We start from the raw sequence: 24,503 nt of genomic DNA, 5'->3' as shown, positions 1-24,503 counted from the left end.
ATCGATCGCGAGCCGACGGCTGGTAAGTGTGTAGGTGCCATATACCGAACAGAGGCGTTCACGCGTATATTATTGAACAACGCCCTTCAGGTGTGTGTCAGTCAAAGCGGGCGATTGGCATAAATAAGGAGGTAAATTCGTAGATATCTGTATATCCAAGTCGATGGTCCGTCCACGCCTCGTCGAAGGTTCACCCCCTTATCACATCGACGCCTCAACATGCATTAACTTAGACAGTTGAGTGTCGTAGCTAAAGCTTAGCCGTTTGGGCTCTCGATTCCTATTGCAGACTAGCGTTTACATGCAATCAATGCGACACAAATTGTAATGCTGCGCCGTTTCTTGGCGCAGGGAGTGCGTGTTTCAATTTATGCATTTCTGTAATTCGATTTTCTACATTTGTGTTCTTCCATCCTTTTATTCAGATTAACGAATTCCATCTTCCGCATGAAATATCAGAAGTCTAGAGTGGGGAAGAAGAGAAAGCAAGAGAAACTTGAGAAGAAGCAAGAATAGATGAAAAGATTCTGTAGTAGATTAGGCTCAATTTGAAACCACACTAAGTTCTTTTTGGAAAGTAAATCTAGCCTAGGCTTTCACCTCATCCCATAGCGATCCATCGTGTTTTGAAACTGGGCTATTGTAGTTCTTGAACTATGTCCGGGGTAGCAGGGGTGTTCAGGGCTGATCATTTTGAAAGTTCAGCCCCACTGAAGCCATTCCATTTCTATATTAGCAAATGCAAGCGTTGCTAAATTACTTGTTTAGAAAGCATGCATTCACCCTAATATTTCTAGCCATCATGCAATTGAGAGTACCCCTGCCACAAGAAATTCTTAGAATTAACTTTTAGAGAATTGGCTTGCAGATCCTTTTGACTTACAGATCTTTTTATGCTTTTTTAATAGTTAATTTAAGTTTGCAGATATTTTTTCATGACCCTGTTTCTTTCTATCTTATTACACTTGCAGTCATTTTAAGCTTGTCAATTTTCAAAAATTTTCAAACCTAGAAAAAGCCATCAGCTGTATTTGTGAACATACCAGTTCCTTGTCACACAAAATCTTAAAGTTATGATTCTGTAACTCTAAATTTTTATTATGAATCATTTTTTTTAAAAAATTATAGCTGATATCAACTCTTCACTAAATATGAATGAACAAGCAGTTCTCTTCTTTAGCCTTTAGTCTTGTCATTGGTTTTGTCTTCTCTTTGCAGCTGTCAGGGATTACGGTGCAGAAAGATAGGGAATAAGTTCAACATTTATGAAAAGTGAGTGCGGCCGGCCTTTCGAAAGTGCTGGCATGTTACCTCGCAATTGCTACTTGGACTAAGCCAGACTCACTAGGATGGCGCTGGCTTTTCCTACCTCATGGGAGACGACAGGCTCTCCTCTCAAAATCCGGCTCCGAACCAAGCGCCAAACAAACGCAAAGGCTCTCCACCACTTCCAAGAGATCTCTCCCTTCTCGCCATCGTGAACTCGGGCGGTGACTCATCCAAAACCACTCGACTTGTCTAGCATTTGTATCGAATGACAAACAATAGCTCCTCCACAAGATGTACGTGCTTGACACAGCCTCGTTAAAATCGCAAGGGATGCAAGTTGGAATATATAGGGTGGCACAAAAGTTATATGATCCTATTATCAAGGCGTATGATGATACGATAGCTCTGATTGAAACCGAATAGGTTTAATGGTTGCTCTGTTCTAGCGAATAAGTAGTATATATGTTAGCCCAGCATAATCTAGTTTAAAAATGATATATAGGCCCAGCAAATATGTTGAAGCAAATGCCAAGATACGCTAGCACAAACATGGCTTGATCCAAATACCACTCTAACTGTATCGTTTCTTTGTCAGGTCAACTGCCCTGGCTTAGTAATCCTTCCACCATATAACTTGCCACGAAGCTAGCAATCCTTCAATCAAGCAAGCTTTACACCTTCCACAGGTTATGAGGCCCGTTTTGCGCACAACGCTGCCAATTCGGGATTCCTTGTCGATATAATCATTATTTAACTACTGCTTCATTCGATACGCCTTTCAGCGTTAAAATCGTCTTATTACACCCCTTTTGACGCGTTCTAGAATTCTTGTTTTGATTCTACGCCGCTGCTCGCTTAGAGAAGCTTGCAGGGTGGAACGCACCAACGTTGCAAAAAAGCAAAAAAGACAACACCCGATTGGCGACTACGACGCCACCGAAAGCTTATATTGGCAAGGACCTGATCCAAGAAGCCCTTAATAAGAAAAGAAAAGATTCAAGATGGCGGATCCTAGGCCCCATCGAACGCACCGTGTTACACGCTCGCAATCTCGCGTCCTGCCCTCTGGCTCAGTAGTGGCGGATGATGATATTCCCCCACGCCCAAGCTCTGCTCACGATCGCCCGCCAGGAGCATTTGAGAGCTCTATTAATGAGCCCGATCCTCCTGAAACGCCGTTCCGATTCGAAGCTGGATTGAATACAGCTCCTGACACAGTCAGGCCTGCGGCCCGACCTACCCAACCTACCCAATCTACCCGAACCACCCGACAGCTCAGTGAGGCTGGTTCTCATCATGATGAGGCGGCTCGACGTTCTGAGGCCTTGCTTTCCGACGAGGTCTTGTCGGACGTGCAATTGCAACGCCTCATGATGACCTTTGAGATGGAGAAGGAGAGGCGTAAGATCATGGAGGAAAAACGGAAGGCTCTGGAAATCGAGTTAAAACTAGAAGAAATGCGTGCTCGCAGAGCCGCGAATAACCCTCAGAATGCTGATAATAATACACCGACTACTCCTACAGCCCGAACGCACACATGGGACCCGGATCTTGGTGAAAGATTGGAGTATAACCTCTATGATCCGGACAGCCGTGTCGGCAAGGCAATCGCCCAATTTAAAGAAGATGTAAAATCAATGACCAAGCCGAACGCTCTGACCGGCACGTCAAATTTCCTCACATGGAACGCGTCAATGAAGACCAAGCTGGTTGACGCGCAGTGCTGGGGTATAATAGAAAAGCAGCAGGTTCAGAACCCCCTGCAGGACCCCGAATGGGCTCCCTTTTGGGACGCCCGAAACCGTTGGACCTACGCGTTCATTTCGAACTCTTTGGGTGCGAACGTCAGGCCACGTTTCATAAAAAATGATGAGAATAGGATTGCTTACACCCTCTGGCGGGCAATTGAGGAGGAATACTCTATCCCCAAGACCCAGCTCCGCCGAGAGGCAGTCCTAGAATTCACATCGCTTGGTGGCACTCAGGTCACTAACGTGCACAGTTTCTTTGATAAGTTCCGTGCCGCGATCATGAAGTTGGAAATGATGGATGCTCACCCGCCTGACGCGTGGGTATTTGACATATTCTATTCCGCCCTTCCGAACGTTTGGAGGGGTTATGTACAGAAGAAGATTGAGGAGGCCCAAGAGTCCAAATCGACACCGGTTGTATTGGACGTTCACCTTCTCATGGAGGAGATCCGATCTCGATTGGACCCTCCAAAAGATAAAAAGCCCGCACAATCGGTGGATACAGCTGCCAACGCTGCCCAATCGGGGGCCACAGCAGCTGCCGATTCCGCGAACAATAATAGCGCGAATACATCTAACTCGGCCCGTGGAGGTCGTTCCGGACGCGGTCGTGGCGGCTCCCGCGGCAGTGGCCGTGGTGGAGCTGGCAATCCGCCGACCTGCTCCGAGTGCAATAGATCCCACTTCGGCACTGTCTGTTGGTTTACGAATCCCGACCAGGCGCCCGATGATTGGAAGGCCAATAATGCTACTAAGTTAAAGGAGTTCAAAGAGAAGAAGGAGAAGGCGAAGAAGGATAAGGACAATAGTGGGGGCAAGACCCAGTTAGTGATTACGGACGGGTCAGAGTCCTTTCAGATGGCGAACCTTGCAAAGGTTATAAACGTGCCGGCCTGCTTTGTGGAACCCCACAAGGAGCCCCTAACCATATGGGATAGCGGCGCTGGCTGCCATATCGCGAGCGATAGATCACGATTTTCGACGCTTTTTACGATCGACGGTCCTACGGTCCAGGTGGCCAACAAGGCCGTTCTGAAGGTCCAAGGCGTCGGCATGGCGTCCATCCCAGTCGGCGAGAGGTTGATTGAATTCAATCACGTATACTACGTGCCAGGACTGTCAGCTAACCTCATCTCCGCTGGGCTTATGGAACGCCAGGGCTATATTCGCCGTGATATGCACGTTGACGCTGGAAATTATTTTGAGTTCCTGTCCCCTACTGGCAATGACGTGTTCTATGCCAACCTTTCCCGCAATAATATTTACATCCTCTCCGACAGTCCTCCGACGTTTGACGGCGTTATGAATGACCAAGAATATGGGGCGGTCGCGTACGTGGCTGTTCCGAAACCAAAGACAATTTCAACGGATTATGATCCGAACGCAGGGTCCCTAGGGCCGTTCAACCGTGAGGAGGTTGAGCAATTGATTAACCCCAAGGATCCGGATACGGATTCCTTCGTCATATCCCCACCTAACCGACTCCCTGCCGTGGTCCCGAAGCAACTGCCGTTTGATGAATGGCACCGTAGATTGGGCCATATCGGCGAAAATAATATATTGAAGATGGCCAGGGACCCTCGCTTCGGAATTGCCATTATCGGCCCGAAGAAGTTGTCATTCTGCGCCACGTGCGTCAAAGCCAAGCAGAGGCGCGCTACGTATAAGAATTCCGCACCACGCCGTGCCACTCGCAAAGCTCTTAAGATTTGGGTGGATATTTTCGGCGGAGGTGAGACCCTAGGAACCGAAAATGACATATCCTCCTACGCCGGCAAGAAACTTGCCATGGTCATTACAGACGACGCAACGCGAATGAGATGGATTTTCCTACTGGAACGCAAGGATGAGACGTTGAAATATTTACGAATCTTCAACCAATTCATCAAGAACCTGCTGGGCCGTGGCATCGCGATTATACACTCCGATCGCGGCGAATTGAATTCGAACGCGGCTACGGCATATATGCTTAGCGAGGGGATTAAGTGGGAACCCACTCCCCCCCATACTCCACAACAAGATGGGGTATCCGAACGTTCGATCGGGTTAATTATTGAAAAAGCCCGATCGCTATTAATAGACTCTTCCGCTCCCGAAAAGATGTGGGGTGAGGCGGTTATTGCGGCCACGGAGCTGCTCAATCTTATGCCGACCTCCACGATTCTATATGGCGGTCCCGAAAATATGAAGCCGATTACCCCATATGAGGCATGGCTTGGAGCGCTCCCGTCGGCCCGTGGAATCCGCCGTTGGGGTTGCAAGGCGTTCCTGAAAATAGCCCCTAAGCCCACGAATAAGATGGCTTCCCGCTCATTAGAGCTAATTTTTGTAGGTTACGATGGCTTTACCAATTACAGGTTGGTTGACCCTTCCAATGGGCGTCTATATATATCCAAAGACGTCATTTTCCAGGAGGATCTTCACCTTATGGATCCGTCGGCCCCAGCCACTGGGCACCCGAAGACCCTACCCACGGCGGCCCGTCAGGCGGCTGCAGCGATTCCTTCGCCGATTCCTTCGCCGACTCCTGGCCCGATTCCTTCAGTTAATGACCTATTCATCGATGAAGAAGTCCAACCCCTCCGTCCGCTATTCCTAGTTCCCACCAATAATTGGTGGATAGACTATGAAATATCAGCGAGAATACCGACCTTTTTGGTGCAGAATACACCGATTTCCCCTAGCCCTCCTATTGAGATTGAGGATACCCCGACAATTACAGGGAATAACGATTCAGTGGGGGAATCTTCAGTGGGGGACGGTTCCGATGATCTGCCTTCCGATCCCGAGATATATGGGTTGCCGATTCCGAAGAATCTCACGCGCGCTAAGGCTTCCCCTGAGTGGAAGTTCTACTATAAGGCCTGCGTTAAAGAGGTTAATCGCTTAAAGCAAATTGGGGCCTGGCGATTAATTGAAAGAACCCCTAATATGGCGGTCCTTCGGGGCCAATGGGTGTTCGACAAAAAGTTCAATAATATGGGCAAAGTAGTCCGCTATAAGGCCCGCTGGGTGGTCTGCGGCAATTATCAACAAAAGGGTGTCAACTATTCGAAGACCTTTGCACCCGTTGTTTCCGCCTCCACGTCCCGAGCTCTCATGGCAATCTCGGCATCCCGAGGGTGGCACGTTCTGCAAATCGATATGGTAACCGCGTTCTTGAACGCCCAACTGCCGGCCGACGAACGGATATATATGAGCCAGCCTACGGGCTTCCGTGAAGGTCGTGGCGATCTTGTTTGCGAATTAATGCAGGGACTCTACGGTCTTAAGCAAGCAGCGCTTTTATGGTATGAGGAACTGCGAAAAATGCTATTGCAGTCAGGCTTCCGTGTCAGTCCTTACGATGCTGGACTGTTCATTCATGACGCGAGAAAGGTCTATATGACTGTATACGTGGATGACGTACGCCTATACGGCCCGAAGATCGAAGATCTCAACTGGGCCAAGGCCGCAATCGCCGCTAATTACGAAATCAAGGATGTGGGCGATTCGAACCGATATTTGGGCATGAAGATTGAGCGGGATTCGACCTCCCTTACGTTGTCCCAACCCCTATTTATTACGAATCTTCTGGAGGAATTCGCTATGGATGACTGCCACCCTACGTCTACTCCCATAGAGGAGAACGTTGATTTCATGAATGACAATGAGGAACCGGTCGCTTATACGGCGGAATTTACCCTACGCTCCTATCAGTCAGGCATTGGATCCCTGCAATACCTTGCGACCAATACACGTCCTGACGTTAGCTTTGCAGCAGGCTTTCTAGGCCGATTCAGCGCCCGCCCTACCTCGAAGAATTGGGCCGCTTTCAAACGTACGCTCCGCTACTTGCAGGGCACGATTAATGCGGCTATTTTAACCTACTACAAAGACGCCGATATCGAACCCGTGGCGTACGCCGATGCCGATTGGGCCGGTAGGGATCCGGGATCCCGCTCAACTACCGGCTACATCATATATATGGCGGGGGGCCCCGTCGCCTGGCGAAGCTGCCGGCAGACAGGGGTCTCCAAATCATCAACCGAGGCCGAATATATCGCATCCTCCGAAGCCGCATATGAGCTCATCTGCCTACGGGAGCTCCTAGAAGATGCCGGTTTCGTGCCGTCCCGCCTCAATAATCTGGATGCCGACGATCACCCCAACCCACCTCCGGCGAATGGCCTTGCTTATACGATTCATGCCGATAACAAGTCTGCCATCGAGCTATCCTCTTCCGAAGCGATTCCGCGCCGATCGAAGCATATAGAGGTCCGATTCCATATCCTTCGGGATCTCGTCCGCAAGAATGAGATATCGATCCGGTACGTCCCATCCGCCGAGAACGCGGCAGACGGGTTAACCAAGCCGCTCGGAATGTTGAAATATACACGTTGGAAGGAGATTATTAAGATGAAGGGATAGGGGGGTAAAAATTGATGGATTTGATGGCTGGTTTTTTTTTTTTAACTACTTCGTTTTTCCAGTTGTCTTTGTACCTGTACTTGATTTGAAGGCAAATTTTGTATGTAGCATTGTGTATAGTTACTATGGTGAGTGGGGGTGTCAGGTCAACTGCCCTGGCTTAGTAATCCTTCCACCATATAACTTGCCACGAAGCTAGCAATCCTTCAATCAAGCAAGCTTTACACCTTCCACATTCTTCATTACATACATCTTAGGTACTTGTGGTACAAAGCCTAGTAGAAGATTCGATGCAAACCAGGTAAACAATTCAAATGTGTACCTGGAAGTTCTGGCTTCGCTTAGATTTATGGGTATTTTGTAGCAAAAGTATTAAAAATTATGAAGGGCCAGAAAATATGAAGGGATATGGTTCATTTGATTGGTATTTCGTGTATATGCTCGTGGCAAAGTGGAAGAAGAGATTGTAAACATACAGAGGGATAATGAGGTGATGGAACACAACCACGGGGACGTGGGGAGTATTGGTGGATGCAAGAGAGAAGTATGGGGCTACGGGTCTTCTGGGCTAACCGTGCTGTGGACATGGTAGGCGTGGCTCTGAAGCTCCATCTTGCTCTCGAGGACCACTTCACAGCGCGGGCATCTGATCGTGTCTCCAGGCTTGATGCACTGGAGGTGTTTTCGTCCGAGGTGCTTGGTCACCCCACCGTGGGTAGAGAATTTATCCAGGCAGATGAAGCAGTAGAGTGGCCGATGGTGCTTCATCACGGCCTCCGCTGCGATCTCCCTCTGGCTGGGAGCTGGAGGAACGTGCACCTCCACCCTGACTTTCTGAAGCGCCAGGGTGGTAGGTCTCTTGTCGTGCGGCAGTCGGGATGTATCCCCCTCCTCGAAGAGAGAGTATTCCGCAACCGCGTCCATCGACTCGGTGCGTCGAAGCATCTCGTCCCGCAGCGTCTCGCAGGGGAGGGTGAGAACCGCCGAGGTCAGTCGTTTGTGCGGCAGCGGCGGCGCACTCCCATTGGTGTTCAGAGACTCATTGAATGCCTTTGAGACCTCGATCCCGGACAACTGTCGTTTGATCTCGCGCAGGGGCTCCTCGAAGTCATATTTTCCCTGTATGTCACGGAGAAGTTCGTCCCTCGCCCGCTGGCGTGCGCCTGCCAGCTCACGGCTGATCTTCTTGTGGAGCTCGTAGGCGACGGTCCCTTTGTGCCGCTTGAGTGGTCGCCCAAGACGTCTGCTGAGCATATCGCGTTTCCGGATAAGCTCCTGGATGTGGGGTTGCCGGTTGACCGACCTCGACTGGGCCGTGGTCAGTTCCTGCGGCCGGCGCGGATCGACGGAGCGCAGCATCCGCAACGCGGCGTTCATGATATGTTCCTGCGGGTCCAGACCCTGCACGATGGAGCGAATGTCCTTGGTAACCTTCCTGTGGAGGTAGTATTTGATGAACGTACGCGGGTCCGAGTGCTGGAAGATCAGACTGCGAACCGCTTCGCTGATGTGCCCTGCAGGATAGAAGACGATGAGTAACCGGTGATCGGAAGCTTAGGGTCATTGGCCCCGGGAAATCGGGACCTACCGCTGTCATCTAGCGCCTTGCCGGCGCCATATCGCAGACTGTACGGTCGAACGATGTCACGGAACGCGGCTATCTCCCCGATCCTCTTGATCCACAGGTTGATGGTGGCGTACGTCAGAGCTTCAGTGGCGGATATCTCGATCCCTTCCAGCGTCCGCTCCGACTTCCGGAACACCGGGACATCGTCCAGGGCCGGGTCCAAGTGGAGCTCGAGCTGGTTGATACCTTCCGGTATCTTCAGGTCGATGAGTTGTCGTGCCGAAGTGAGAACCCTCTCTCCGCCTAGAAGGGCGAATGCGCGATCGGCGAACAGGAGCCCCAGGAGGAAGACATGTGGGCTGAGGATCAGAGACGGATCGAAGATGATCTCCGGGACGACGAATGTGGTCCTAGATTCACAGGCGAGCGAGTCAGTCACATTTCGCCGCAGCAGGTCAGCGCGGACGCGTCCACGTACTCCTCCTTGTCTCCAAGGAACGTTTTGGCGAATTCAACAGTGAACTCGATCAGTATGTTATTGGGCCCGCCGTTGGGGTCCCTCAGGAGGGTTATCTTGATCTGCCGGTAGCACAGATTCAGCAACGCCTGCGGTCGATTGGCTGAGAATCCGGCAAGCTGGAAGTACAGGCAGAGTACGATCCGTTGCCGGCCGTGACCGAACTTCTTCTTGGTGGTGGTGAGGGTCGTTTCGACGATCCTAACGAGGTCGTCCAGATAGACAACCGACTTCTTCCGGCGCCCCTTCTTGAGACGATACAGCTTCGCCAGTTTTGGGATCACCTTGAACGCAAGCACGGAGGCCCCGGGTCAGTACCCGTGAAACGATTCAGAAGGGGGGATTTGCACACCTTTTTGATCATCCTCCGCGACGTCTCCCGGTCAATCTTCTCCTGCATCTCCCTCTCGTAGACCAAACGGAAGATCTTCCAGTACGTCTCCAGGGAGCTCCGGTATTTGAGGCCCTGCCGTCGTCTCCCATTCTTGCCGCGACGTTGGTTCAGAACCCAGTTGAAGAAAGTGTAGAGCTTATGTACATCCATCTGCTGATACATCTCCTTTGGGTTCTGCTTGACGTAGGCGCAGAATCTGCATGATGAGAAATTAGGGGAGAGATATTGCAGCGGAGGCCCTCCAGACACTCACTTAAACCATTCCTGCTCGATGCGGTCAAGCAGTTTCAGAGAGGTAGGCGCGTATTCATCGTACTGGAGTAAGGATTCATCCAGGTTGTTCATCATTTCAATATAGTACTCCGGAGGATGCTCGTCGTCTGCCAGGAGCTCAGCCAGATCGCTGGTGTCATTCTTGCCGGTTTCCCCATAATCAGCCGGATCCGTCAGGTCGGTCTCTCCGCTGGAATCGGAGGCCGTGTCACTGCCATCATCACCATCATCATCATCATCATCATCATCACCATCATCCACGTCCATCGTGTCTTCCTCGCTGTCATCTTCGCTGTCGCTGTTGACGGGTGATGGCACGCCGCGTCGGCGCGCCATCCTTCGTCCCGCACACGACAAGCACGGAGAAGGGGAAGCGATAGGGATGGAAGCGTCAGCAATGGATGATTGAGGGTACAGAGAGCTCGTTGGTCGTGGTGGGAGGGTTGCAAGGGTGGGCAAGGGCGACTTGGTAGCTTGGGGGGGGCCGGCGAGGAGGTGGGAAGGCAGGTTGGAATTGTGAGGGTGAACGGATCACCCGCTGGAGAGAAGGGAGCCATGACTTTATAGTTAGCTCCGAGAAGGCCATATCTGGCCGGTTGGTCTCAAAATGGGTGAAAGGGTGGGTGAGTGAGTACTGATTGAAAGTGAGGATGCAAGCGCGCGTTCCAGGATCAAGCGAAGGGATCCATTTTCCGTACCTGGCCGCTGGGGCGTGGGAATTGAGCTTTCAGCTCGCAGGGGAATAAAGGAAGGTGCGTGGCGCGTGGCAGTATTGGAGAATCGCAAGCCTAAAGCGGCCATGAAGCCAGTCAACATCCGGCCTTCAGCTCACCGTTCAAATGTTTAAAGTAGTTAAATTTAAAACTTTTATTCAATATAAAAACTGGAAATGAATTCTTGATTGAATATTTGAAAGAATCAAATATTGTTATAAAATTTCAATTGAATAGTTTAATCTGATAATGAATTTCTTTTTTTTTCTTTTTTCTTTTTTCTTTTATTTTTATGTATTTGCTTTAATTTTTGTTTTTGTTTTTATTTTTATTTTGTTCCTTTTACTTTGAAATTTGTTTCATTTTGATTATTTTTAATTTTGATTTGTTTTGAAAAGTTTGATTTGTGAATGCTTTCTTTTTTTTAATAGCTGCTGTTTTTTTATATTTTTTATTTCATTTGTTTTAAATTGAATATATTGATTTGTTATCATTCTTTTGACTTTTTTTTTAAATTGAATAGTTTGAATAATTGTTTGATTCTGGGCTAGAATTCTGCTATTGCATGTATTAAATTAATCTTGTATATTAGCTTATTCTTAAGTTGAAAAATTCTGAAGTATTTCAGATAGATGTTATAGTCACTGACTGCATACATTTATAATGAAAGAATAATAATAATAATAATCAAATTCAAATCTGTTATCGAATTTAAATCTGTTGTCAAATTCAAATCTGTCATTCAATTTGAATCTGCTGTTGAATTCAAATCTATCATTGTATTTAAAATGATTCAATCTCTTAATTTGATAAATATGCAGATCTGTTTATTGATTAGTTTTTTAATTAATTGATGACAGAGAAATTTTGAAAAACAGAACCATTTTTAATTGCAAAAAGCATTATTTAAAATGAAAGATTTGAACTGAATTAAATATGAACAATGATAAATAAACAGATGATTCAGTTGAATATTGAAATGAATATATTTTTAATAATAAAAAATGAGTTAAAAAGCTCTATCTGACAATCACAGTTGAAGAAAATTAAATTATTATTATTTATTATTTATAATGATGACAGCAAAACTCATATTACTTCTGTTTCTGAATTTGAAATTTAAATATTATATATCATCATAATTGAATTGCAATCTGAATTTTTTTAAATTTTATAATATTATTTTATATGAGCAGATCTGAAATATCCTTTTACATCTTTTTCTTTTATAAAATTTTCAATTATGTGATGTAAAAAAATTTTAAAATTTTTATTAAATTGATTCTCTAACTGATATCAGTATCTTTTAATTTATTTTTTCAATGCATGAAATGATTTCTTTATAGAATTATAATCAAAAAAATATGAAGATAAAAATATAAATTCAATGTCAGCTTATTTACAGAGATTTTGCAATGTTTATAAATGATGAAAAGAGTAATTATTCATTATTAAATAATGATAATTTCATTGATATTTATATAATATTTATATATATACAAAATTCATTCAACCTCTCTGTATCATAAAACTTCTAATATATATCATAATTACAATATTCATTGATATTTATTACAAATAAAATTGATTATCTGTGAAATCATTTACAAAGTTTTTTAATGTGATAAAAGAATTCTCTACTTGATCATTCATATCATCAATTTACAATACATTCATTCACAGCATTTTCATTGAAAAAGATAAATTGATCAGATTTATATTGAGAAATTTAAATACATTATTTAATTCAAAATTTTTTATCACGTTGACTAATCACAGATTCAATTTATATTAAATAAAATTGATAAATTAATAGATTTTATAAATGATAATTGTAATAATTAATCATTTTCTTTCATATCAAATTCAGTTTCTTCAACAATTTAAATATTGATTGAAAGTGAATATCAACATCAAATTCATTCTTCATAAAGCAGACAGTTTTATTGCAATATGTAATTGAATATATTTTAAAAAAATTCTTCAAATCTGATAAAATATTTAATGTGATCTTTGATTTTATATCTCATATTGAATGAGAATTTCTAACAGTTTCAAAAGAGTGAATATTTTATTGAATTTAATATACAATGATCAGATGACATTCAATGATCCACATAATCTGAGCAGATATATAATCATTGTTTAAAAGATATACAATCTCATTGATGATAAATTCACTGAGTTGAAGATGTGTATTTACAGATTTGATGATAAAAAGGTGTGTATTTGAATGAATTGAATGATATTTGAATGATTCTAAAGATACATGGATATTTTGGTTATTTTTGCAGTGTTTTGCTACTATTTTTCAGGGGGTGGCAGAAAATTCTGTTTTCGCAAGCTTTACATCCGCCACAATATCACACGAACCGTTTCTGTCAGGTGACCATGAGGCTCTTGATGGCGACAGCGCTCAGGATCATTTCCAAGTTCCTCTGGCCTTACGCCCTCTTCCTGAAATTCGTACTCGCGAAGGAGTCCTCCTTCTTAGGCACCCTCCCTAGCGTTGGAGATCTGTTCACTTCCAGCATTCTTCAATAAAATCCCTAACCATGTCCTTTCCCAATTGTCTCCCAGCTGATTCCTACGAGGGTACGATCGACGACATTACCATCAAATGGGGCCCTAATGCCATCAGCAACCTTGCTGAGAATGCCAAACTATTCCAAGTGGAACAGACCTCCTTGAGGTGCCACTGAACATGTGGCTCACGCGAGCGCTAAACGACTTGGGAAAACCGGTGTTCGCATCCTGTATGCTGTTATCCATGTTCTAATATCTATTTTGAGTCTAGTATACTAATTGTCTTGTAGGGGCTCTTTCCATAACACGACAACCGTCACCGCAACCGGCGAGAAACTGCCAAACGAGCGTCATTGCACACTTTCAATGTTTCCAGGTCACGCCAAAGTCCATATTTACGTTGATCACACTAATAAGATGGCGCTCGACGACATGAAAAGTGCTAGGAGAAAGCGTAGTTCGACAAGGCAAATCTACCCCGGACCCAACCCTGTCCTCAGGCACCTACCCTTCTACGTGAAAGACATGGCAGCATTGCTCACAAATGATGACGATACCCTGTTACTGAGTACCTGAATGTAGGGAAGAAAGTAAAGGGGCTTAAGAATTGTTTACTGGAGTGATAGAGTGTAGCTTGTAATTGTTTGAAGATGAGTTTGTTGATGTTTGATGTTAATGTATATTGATAGATGCTGTTAATGAGTTCTACAGCCAGCTACTCTTAAGTTCAAATGCCAGCACTACTGCTGAGGATGAGACAATGTGAATCCCCCATATCCTTCGGCATTTGGTCCAATCAAGTGATAGCTGTACTAGATCTTTGCTGGTATTGAACCACCCATATCTGTTCACCAAACTGCTACTCCAGCCCCAATGGTATTAGAAGAAGACTGCGCATATATAAGTGAATTTTAGAATGCCATACAGCAGAAGTAGTTGAAAGAATGTATGTACATACAATCTGCAAAGAAACATGGTTTGAGATGAATGTCATAGATGTACTCCGTAGTGCAGACCGACAGCGCTACCCCTGGGCCAGATTTAATTAGACAGGCCAATCCAATGGAACTCAGCTAAATCAATACCGTCATATCTGCCAGCTTTAAGTGTGGCTGATGAGGTGCCCCTTCCACCCTGCAACCTCCACATTCAGGTCAAACGTGTTCGAGGGCTATGTTTTAGGAGTTACAACGCGGTTGGGAGAAGATAAAGAAACAGTTTATTCGTATTTTAGTATGACTGATTGTATGCATCACGGAACTATGACACTCTCTGGTCAAGCCTTCAATTTTATATTATTACATTCGAGGGCCACTGGCAATTTCCGAAATAAAACTAGTAGAAAATGCACCTACGTAACAGGAACGTCAATATTTTTGAATACTAGTATAACGGAGTTCAATTGTGATAAAAATGAAAAAATGATTGCGATTTATTTATGATTATACTTGGCAATCAAATAAAACCCTTCGCTATTCAATATTTAAACAGAAAACAATAAACGAAAAACAACAAGATAGAGGGGAAGATTCATGGGATGATGTGCTGTAATGTACTGCCATCTGGTATTATAACAGCTTTACCATACTTGGGTATAAATTTCGAACAACATATTACTTTGTTACGCTGGATGATATTTGTCATCATTCGTCCTGGCGGCTTATCATCAATACTAGCAACGGTCATCATCACCACCACCGTTCATCACGTCGAACATTAACAATGAAGGAAGCTCCTTTGCTACCCCTTCCAACAGATGCTGCATACCTACTTCTTCTATGAATCCAACCACAGCATGCTTTCACTAAATCAACCGACGATACCACTATTCTCTGTGGTTTGATCAGATAACAGCCGCCCTTCGAGACGCCTTGCACTTTGATGACAAGCCCCTCTGGTGCATTAACAGCGCCATAGTTTGGTTGGATGGCATTTCCCCCCATATTTTGCTAACGATGGGAAATATAAGCAGTAGGCCAGATGAGCCGGGGTCTCTCTATCTCAAGGACCAGACCAAGCGTACGTCTCAACCTTATCCTATCCTATGATTGTTCCTTGCTGGTTGGTGTTGACTCTTCTCTCTAATCTCCCACCACAGTAGCCATTGCATCTGTCGTCGTCACCAACTCTCGTGGAAATCTTCTCCTGAACATTGCGCCAAATCAATTCCCCTCGACGAGGATAATACCTAGGAGGGAATCGGGGGACGATAGACCCATAGAGTACATCCAGGTCAGTCTTGCCCCTCCTAATCCCCATTTCTTCCTCGTTTCTATTGCTCCGACACAAAAAAAAAAAAAAAAAAAAAAAAAAAAAAAAAAAACGCTAATACAGGCCAGCTATTGTAGGACCCAGAGTCTCCATCTACTGGATTACCCTCCTTTCTTCTAAAACTGTGTAATGATGATGAGTTAAATTTTCGCTTCACTTTTTTCCTTCGCCAGGGACAGACCAAGCAACCCGCACCTTTGACCACAAACGGCGTGGCGACTTGTCTTCCCGAGGCAATTGATACGGTTCTCACCGGTCTTACATTCGCTCACGCATCCAATCCGAGAGATCTGGATAACCTGGTAACGCGAGAGTTCCATGCCAACCCGAATTTACAAAACAACTCCAATGTAAAACATGTGGGGAATTTCTCGACTTCAGGGAGCCCGTCAATCCAATTTGACTGGTCGTGGAAATGGAAGCCTCCTAGGCAAGCGGAAGATAGATGTGGCGGTTGGCGCAACTGCTGTAGCTTTCTTGACTACGATCAAAGAACAAATCGACTCAACACGCTGGCAACATTTTCTTTCTGGGTTCAGAATGTGTCTCGACCTTCGTCAAGCCCTCAAATTCCTTCACCCCGATTCGACCTGACTGTACCCCCTCGCCATCGGGTGCCTTCCTCTCAATCCGTCCAATCTCGAATAAGCGACACTGAAGCTATCAACGATCTCCTACCCCCTCCAACCCCTCCTGAGTTTGGGGATAACCTGCAGACCCCACATCCTCTGCCAGCCCATAGCTCTGTAAAGTTAGACGTGACATGTCAGCGGCCAGGGGAGGATATGAGTGCAGTTGAAGATGGGCCTCTGTTCCGTGCTACAATGAAGGCCTTGGAACAAAAAACAGGCAATATGCGGGCCAAGATGAAAAAAGTTTTAAAAAAAGCTGAGGCTGCGCATCAAGCCCAAATCGCCTGTAACGACGCTGTTAGCGCCTTTATCACGGCCCTCAATGATGCGTCTCTGTCTAACGCGAATGCCATTCAGCCTGCATTAGAGCATTACTTTGACCGAATCGCCCGAGAAATTCTGAATTACGAGCAACAGAATACCGTACACCTCCAAAAACTCATCATCGACCCTCTTTCTAAGTTATATAACCATGACATCAAACAAGCAGAATCAAAGAAAAAGGACTTCGAAGAAGAGAGTAGAGATTATTATGCCTACGTGGGACGGTATCTTGGCCAGCGGCAAGATTCCCTGAAAGAAAAAAAACGTGCCGAAAGCGATTCAAAATACCAAACAAAAAGAAGGAATTTTGAGTTAAAACGTTTCGACTACTCATCATTCATGCAGGACCTTCATGGTGGACGGAAAGAACAGGAAGTATTATCCCACCTGACAAAGTATGCTGATACGCAAGCAAAGAGTTATTTGGCTGCAGCGAAGAAGATTGAGGAGATGATCCCACAACTGCAGGCGCTTATAGATGAAGTATCCGAAGCCGATAAAGAATTCCAGTTTCAGCGTACGGAGAGGGAAGAGAAACGAAGGGCCCTAGAGACGAGCACAAAGAAGTATATCGAACCGGGATCCGTACCGACCTCTGGTGTTACCGCTCTGGCACCGGGGAATTCCAACTTTTCTCATCAATCCGACTCCGAACTTGGTCGAGCAGATAGTACGGGCTCACAGCTAAAGACAGTCGCTACTAACAATTCAGCGCATTCTCCTTCCTTAAATCCTCCTATTCATATTGAGCCTCCCACAGGATCATTATCTGCACTATCAGGATCAAATCGATTCAAAGGCATTCGGGACTTAGAGGATCGCGATTCTTCCAGTCCGATGCACGATATGCAAGAAGCTCAACATCGAAAGGAGGGGCTTTTGTGGGCGTTATCCCGCCCAGGCTCTCACATAGATCCCAAAGGGATTAACAAACAAGCTTGGCATAAGTAAGATTATCATGTTAACCCACAATCACCGTCGAACCCCAGTTATTTTGTACAATTTCGGTGTTGATTGGACACCAAAGCTTTGTTTTATAATATGTAAAACGATAACTAATTGCCATGTGGCAGGTTTTGGATCGTCCTTGACCAAGGGAAGCTTTCAGAGTACAGCAATTGGAAACAAAAGCTGGACTTGCACATGGAGCCAATCGATCTACGGATGGCATCCGTTCGAGAAGCGCGTAATGCCGAAAGAAGATTCTGCTTTGAGGTTATAACTCCCCAGTACAAGAGAATATATCAGGCGACGTCGGAGGAGGACATGAACGCCTGGATTATTGCTATCAACAACGCATTGCAAAGCGCTGTGGAAGGCAGAAGCCCTCCACCTGTTACTCTTCAACAGCCAATAACTGATGGAGCCATTCGTCGTGGTATTGGCTCCGTTCTGTCCGGGAAAGGGTCCCACTCCTCTCAGCAGGCACACTACAATCCTCCTGTTTCCGGCGTGAATCGTCGAACCACAGTTGGCGCCCGACCCTGTTACGTTCGGGGCGATAACAATAATTACGAGGAGAATCCGTCGAAACTTTTACAAACAGTCCGTGAAGCTGACCAAGGCAATTGTTGGTGTGCGGATTGCGGGTCGCTGTCTAAAGTTGAATGGGTGTCAATCAATCTTGGGATAGTTCTCTGTATTGAATGCAGTGGGATTCATCGGTCATTGGGCACCCATATCTCAAAGATCCGCTCACTTACCCTTGACATTCATTCATTCTCCAATGACATTGTCGAGATACTCCTTCAAGTTGGAAATCGTGTTAGCAATATGGTTTGGGAATCTCGACTGGATCCCTCACTCAAGCCTACCGCTCAATCAACTAGAGAACAACGTTTAAAGTTCATTACGGCAAAGTATAGCGAAAGGGCGTATCTTCAGCCTTTATCCGCTACCCTCTCTCGTTACGCTACAGCAGAAGAAACACTTCTGGCTTCTATCAAAAGAAATGACATACAAGGTGTGTTATATGCAATCGCCCTTCGCGCCAATCTCAATGTCACCGACCTGTCTCGGGGTACCCATGCAGTGTTCCTGGCGCTTGCAGCTGCGGATCCTGCCTTTCCCGCTTCGTCAGGGCAGGCAACAGCCATGCCTTCGGGATCCACCGCAGTACCGCCTTCAGCTGAAAAACAAATACCATTTCCCATTGCGGAATTGCTTGTACAAAATGGAGCAGAGATTCCATCTGAAATGCCATCCATCCCTTTATCACCCGCAGCTCAGCTATATATAAACCAAAGGACAGCCAAAATAAGTGGAAGCTTTATTGTCCAACCAAGAGCGCTTGCTTCGTCAATGGGGGATCAGGGAACTGACATAACTTGCGCTCTGCCCTTGATTCACAATAGTGGCAAGCCCTCGTCCAACGGAGAGAACATTTCAACGACGTCACCTGCTTCCCACCCACTTACCGGCCTCGACAACAAGGAGAGAGAGAGGTTGCAGAAGCGAGGCAGTGCTGGAGCTCGATTTGCAGGAAAGGTGGCCTCATTGGGATCCGATCGATAGGCCCCGCGAATTCCATTTCCAGCCATTGATTGATTCCCGCCGTTGGCTTGTCAGGGTTCCACTTAGCTTCTCCGCTTGATGATGATGATGATGATGATGGAGATTGGAGTCTAGCAGGTGTTCTTTCAACGCGATTAAGCCAGTGTTGTTTCTTTGTTGTATGGGGAATTCGGAGGTGTGAAACCGTTCTTAAAGAGGAATAACAGTTAGGGGATGTATATATATATATGTCTATATATACCTCAGGGGGCGGGCAACTGCGTCAAGCAACTGTTACTCTACTCGCTTTCCTTTTTCTCGATTCTTTTTTGGCATTTTGCAACCTAATTCCCCAAATGTTCCAATTCAATTTCTTGCTATGGCAACTCCACTTAGTGTTGTCGAATAATGCCTCATTGTTACTCTACATTTTTATTTTTTCTGGGATTGCCGAGATATTTTGGATTATTTTCTATACCTCACTTTTCTACTTGGTCGGAAGTTTCCCTTTTGCATGTTTGATTTTGCATGATACCTCGATGATACTTAATGATAATATGATATGATTATGGCAATGTGGACTTTGGTAGAAGTGTTGTTCTTTGGCGTTTGGTGCATAAAACAGGTAGGGCGTCTGGTTACCCTCTGTCTATGCCTGTTTGGCAGCAGAAAAATTTGACCAGAGGCAGGGGGTTTAAGCCCTTAATCCACATGGCCGTGTCATGTATGTACTGTGCATTCAATCCAGAAGAGTAGGTGTTTCATCCCTGCCGCCTACACAGCGCCTGTCCAAGCTCCTGACCGCGGTATAGTTACAAGCTGCAAGACCCGATATACGGTGTATCATCCACAATTCTCCCTGTCCATGTTACAGAAGTTTGGACGTCCAGCGAGCCAGCGCTTTGCTCCGCTGTCCTCGAGTGAACTGCCGTGTACAGAGTATGCCAGGGTCATATGTAAGTTAGAGGCGGACATGCGGGTAGCGTCTTGTCCTGCAGGCAGAACCAAGATTGACCTACCAGTCAGCTCGTAGATGATCCTTCTGCCACTCACCAGCCACCAGCCATCCCGTGTGCATAAACTTGGATTTCTCTTGGTTCCCTGTTACTTGCCTCCTTGCGCCTGGCTTCGAAAATAAAGAATCATAACAGGGGATGTTGCGAACTGGATTCCCTCGCCACTCTCCCGGCACGATTAGCATTGTCCCTTTTGCTCCACATTGCCAGCACTGGAATAATCCCCACCGGAAAAAGCGCCAATAGAGCATTTACCGTACATGTACAGAGAACAGTGCATTATGATTGCATATATTGTCAAGCAGGGTTCGAGCAAGACCCGTTTCAATTCACGGATCCTTCCGAATGTTGCGCAGGGCTATCCTCAGCGGGGAGCAAAAGTCAACAATAATGATAAATTTTATGAGTTGACGAGAGCCTTCGCATGGATGATTGCAAATTATCCATCCAGAGCTCCAGCTCTGCAGGGTCTAGGCAAGTCAGTGACGCTGCTCATTTATGGCCAACGCTCTTTTTTGATCCAAGTTCTCCTGCCAAATGTTGGGTAGCCGGATCCTGCTTTTGGGCCAAACAGCCTTTGGTTTCTATCCTTCTTCTACGCATGGTCCCCTCTCCTTTAGCTTTCTCTTCTTTCTCTTACTCTCGGTCCACTATCTTGTCACAATCCCCGTCATTTTACGAGGGCCACTCGGCTATCTCAATATCTCTGGACCCTTGCAATAACGCATTTCCGCTAGAGCTTTCAATTTTGGGCCACCTTCAGAGGCAGACAAGAAATAGTTGCCTCTTTTCCCTCACAACTTTGTGTACATTTGTACCTCGTCCATAAAACCAGGCATATTTTCGGCAGAAGAGCGGTCCCAGAAGCAGACGTCCGAGGGTTTTGGATGCGCCAAGTAAGTGAGTTAAGAATGGGTAACTATCCGTCGAAGCTCCTCAGGGCTTATCCAAGCGAGAGACCAACCGACTGGAGTTTCTGTTGACGAAAACCGTTTTATTCCACCAGGGCCATAGGGATGCCGCAACCTTCCACTGTTCGGAGTGGAGCGGACAGCGAACGACCTCCTCCCGGGTATATTGCAGTTGGGATGCCGACATCTAACATTGTCCGTTTACCTGTTCAGCACCCTTACTATCATATACAACCAGCATTTACACAATTTTCCGTGCCGTTTCATATTCCAGGACATCCACATATCCGGCACGATACCTGGAATTGTCGCCGATATGATTCAACTTTCAATTATCCCGCAATGCCCGGCACCTTAGCTAACGAAACACAATCCTCTACGCAAGCCGTTTTGTATCACACCACTTTACCCTCGATTCCCCAGCCAACATACTATGGAGCACTCTTTCATCAAATGCCAAAATTGCAGCATTTCCCGCCGCAACCTATGGCCTATGACAACCAACAAGCCCCAATTCGCGTGCACGTACGGAATAACAGCAATATAGAGACTTCCAGCTACCCTCGTATTACGCATGAACAGCCGTACCACACGCTTCCGTCGAGGCCGACGGAATCGTCGACCTCATGTTATACTATTGTCGATGGCTCGGGGCTAACCAATCGTTCTGGAAATGCCCTCGAGACACGTGGAAACGGAGCAGGTCAGTTATGTATCCTATTTTAATTTATTTACAGTTTACAGGAATGTGATTAAAATATCAATCTCACGGTTGAGTGTTACTTATATTCAATACCCAGAGGCCAATGCACATGTACAACCACCCGTTTTCCTCCCCGAGCCACCAACTCCCAGAGGGCCACCGAGGAAGCCAAAGCAATCCGGGTTCGCATTATGGGTTGGAAATCTCCCATCTCGTGCCAACATTGTTGATCTCAAGGACCATTTTTCTCAGGGTGCTACTAAAGAAATCGAAAGCGTATTTCTGATCTCAAACAGCAAATGTGCATTTGTGAATTATAGGACAGAAGCAGCCTGCGTCTCAGCAGTGGCAAGATTCCATGATTCAAGGTTCCAGGGCATTAAATTGGTTTGCAGGATGCGTAGGGGCACTTCCGAGCTTAAAAATAGAGTAACATTATCACCACCACTTCCGGCGGCTTCAGGTACTACTGATAGCAATGAGATTGATGACTCACATGCTGAACTTGTTCCGAACAATTCCTCCAAGGATAGCAGTTCCCAACGCCCAGCTGTGAAGTATTGTGAACGATATTTTATAGTGAAAAGCCTGACTATTGAAGATCTTGAACGCAGCAGGGTGAGTGGGGTGTGGGCCACACAGAGACATAACGAGGCATTTCTGAACCATGCGTATGAGGTGGGAAAACTACTCTACTATCCATATGGAATGAATTGCCACTGCGAAAGCAGTCGGATGCGAATGAGAGTCATGAATATTGATATTTCCTGCAAACCCAAAATTGGTGTTCCTGACTGACTTAATTCTTTCATTTTCCTGGGAGCAGACTTCGGAGACTGTATATTTGATATTCTCCGCCAATAAATCTGGAGAATACTTTGGCTATGGCAAGATGGCCTCTCCCGTCTCCACTGGCGAGCAAAGCATCTCCGACGGGACCCCTCAGAGAATCGATTCCACGCCATCATCCGAATTTCTGATAGTCACGGATACGCCGCGCACGGAAACGGCTCCAGCGGGCTCTGTGGTGGACGACCCAACTCGGGGTACGATATTCTGGGAAATCGATCGCATTGACGAGGTAGGTTTGGGAAAGACGGGTGGGTCTGGACAGATAGAGGACGAAGGCACGGCGGACGACAGTCAGTCCTTTGGTAGGCCATTCAATGTGGACTGGTTGTGCTGGCGACGTCTCCCATTCCACCATACAAGAGGTCTCCGGAACCCTTGGAACGCGAACAAGGAGGTGAAAATCGCCAGAGATGGGACGGAGATCGAGCCAGGTGTGGGGAGAAGATTGATTAGACTATTCGACCTCATGGAGTGAATGGGAAACTGATTTCGGGGCCGGAAGGCATTTTCAGGCGTTTCTCAAGGGGCGAATATATATATATTCATATTGATAGTATTGATATTCATGGGCGGAAACATAACAGTGCGCTACATACGATATATGATATTCGAGAAATAGGATATGGCGCATGTCATACATGTATGTATGTGTGTGTGTGTGTGTGTGTGTGTGTGTGTGTGTATGACTAAATTGGCAGTAGATGTGTTATGGACCTTGCGAGATTCGAATTTTTCTGTTCATATCTTGGAATATTCCAATTGAACGTACTCGAAATATATTCCAACGTAATTCCCACAAGTATGTATATGTACAGTACATGTACAGTACATACATGCACATACAACACATTTCTACGACAGGGAGGGAGACGGTAGTGGCATCGCTCTGTAGAGAGCTCTGGATTGGTTCTAATGGTGGTGATGCTGGATTGATATAACATCCAGCATCGATGGTGAAAGAAAAGGAGATTTCATGTTATAACATCCATCATGCTATCTCGTCCTGGAGATCAGCTAGCAAACATCGAGTTGCAAAGTCCAGCAGCACCTGCATCTATCCCGTATATATCATATCTCATATCATATAATAACTATAACTAACTAGTGGTTAATGAACTTATGCAAGATATTATATAAATCAAAGCGGGATGTACCGTACATGTAATACATGTAATAGGCTGTTTCCGAAGTTACGCCGTTTGCGGCCGCCAGACATGAGCATTCCCCCGGAGTTACCCCGGACGTACCCCGGATTACCCCACAATACGTCACTGGCCACCGGGGGCGGGGCTGCACGGCTCATCCGTGGGCGTAACGTAATGTAATAATTAACGACTTTTACTTTAACGCCAACTTCTTCGATCTTCAACTTCTTCATCTTCAACTTGATCTTCTCCAACCTCATCTTCCAACCTCATCTTCCAACCTCATCTTCCAACCTCATCTTCCAACCTCATCTTCCAACCTCATCGCTGTCTCTTCTTCTTGTCTTCTTCCCCTCTTCTTTCTCCTCCTCGTCTTCTGCTCCTGCTCCTGCTCCTGCTCCTGCTCCTGCTTCTTCTCCTTCTATTCAATCCTTCTTCACATCAAGTATTCAACTTTGCATTGTCGGGCCCCCTCGTTTTGTTTAATTCGTGCCTCCTGTAGCCCTCCAAGTTCGGGTTTTCCTTCGGCCATTATTGCTTGCTTGCCAGCTAGGACCTTTCACCCCCCAGCCCGGAACCCCTCCTGCAAGCTACCTCGACACGGCTGGCTCCAGTCGACCACCGTCCGGCGTGCATTGTGCAGTGTCCAGCATCTGCTGTCTGCTGGCTGCTGTCTTGACACATCATTCCTTAAATTAAGACTGTTGGGGCTTCACAACAGCCCATCTCGTCTCCG

The 24,503-nt window shown here is 46.1% G+C and overlaps 6 protein-coding genes across 6 annotated transcripts; 4 read left to right on the top strand and 2 right to left on the bottom strand.

The window, feature by feature from the left end:
* Positions 1–2,270: 2,270 nt before the first annotated feature.
* HCAG_04057 (hypothetical protein) lies at positions 2,271–7,775 on the top strand (the record flags this gene model as incomplete). The annotated part of the gene is made up of 4 exons (XM_001540167.1): positions 2,271–7,330; positions 7,431–7,530; positions 7,630–7,687; positions 7,732–7,775. 4 exons carry the CDS (start codon positions 2,271–2,273, stop codon positions 7,773–7,775), a joined length of 5,262 nt encoding a protein of 1,753 aa, XP_001540217.1.
* A 207-nt stretch (positions 7,776–7,982) lies between these two features.
* HCAG_04056 (predicted protein) lies at positions 7,983–10,517 on the bottom strand (the record flags this gene model as incomplete). Its single annotated transcript, XM_001540166.1, has 5 exons — positions 7,983–8,944; positions 9,019–9,407; positions 9,476–9,798; positions 9,867–10,104; positions 10,162–10,517. The coding sequence occupies 5 exons, from the start codon at positions 10,515–10,517 to the stop codon at positions 7,983–7,985; spliced, it is 2,268 nt and encodes a 755-aa protein (XP_001540216.1).
* A 2,768-nt stretch (positions 10,518–13,285) lies between these two features.
* HCAG_04055 (predicted protein) lies at positions 13,286–13,996 on the top strand (the record flags this gene model as incomplete). The annotated part of the gene is made up of 2 exons (XM_001540165.1): positions 13,286–13,413; positions 13,711–13,996. 2 exons carry the CDS (start codon positions 13,286–13,288, stop codon positions 13,994–13,996), a joined length of 414 nt encoding a protein of 137 aa, XP_001540215.1.
* A 1,379-nt stretch (positions 13,997–15,375) lies between these two features.
* Positions 15,376–19,161, top strand: HCAG_04054 (conserved hypothetical protein; the record flags this gene model as incomplete). Its single annotated transcript, XM_001540164.1, has 4 exons — positions 15,376–15,439; positions 15,519–15,652; positions 15,769–17,594; positions 17,721–19,161. The coding sequence occupies 4 exons, from the start codon at positions 15,376–15,378 to the stop codon at positions 19,159–19,161; spliced, it is 3,465 nt and encodes a 1,154-aa protein (XP_001540214.1).
* A 791-nt stretch (positions 19,162–19,952) lies between these two features.
* HCAG_04053 (predicted protein) lies at positions 19,953–21,254 on the bottom strand (the record flags this gene model as incomplete). Its single annotated transcript, XM_001540163.1, has 4 exons — positions 19,953–20,065; positions 20,194–20,304; positions 20,664–20,731; positions 21,121–21,254. The coding sequence occupies 4 exons, from the start codon at positions 21,252–21,254 to the stop codon at positions 19,953–19,955; spliced, it is 426 nt and encodes a 141-aa protein (XP_001540213.1).
* A 299-nt stretch (positions 21,255–21,553) lies between these two features.
* Positions 21,554–23,097, top strand: HCAG_04052 (predicted protein; the record flags this gene model as incomplete). Its single annotated transcript, XM_001540162.1, has 3 exons — positions 21,554–21,770; positions 21,805–22,388; positions 22,606–23,097. The coding sequence occupies 3 exons, from the start codon at positions 21,554–21,556 to the stop codon at positions 23,095–23,097; spliced, it is 1,293 nt and encodes a 430-aa protein (XP_001540212.1).
* Between the last annotated feature and the right edge of the window lie 1,406 nt (positions 23,098–24,503).

This window comes from Histoplasma capsulatum, genomic scaffold, assembly GCF_000149585.1.
Source record: "Histoplasma capsulatum NAm1 scaffold_4 genomic scaffold, whole genome shotgun sequence".
NCBI lineage: Eukaryota > Fungi > Ascomycota > Eurotiomycetes > Onygenales > Ajellomycetaceae > Histoplasma > Histoplasma mississippiense.
Note: the sequence above shows the minus strand (reverse complement) of the source record. Positions and strands in the feature narration are given on the sequence as shown.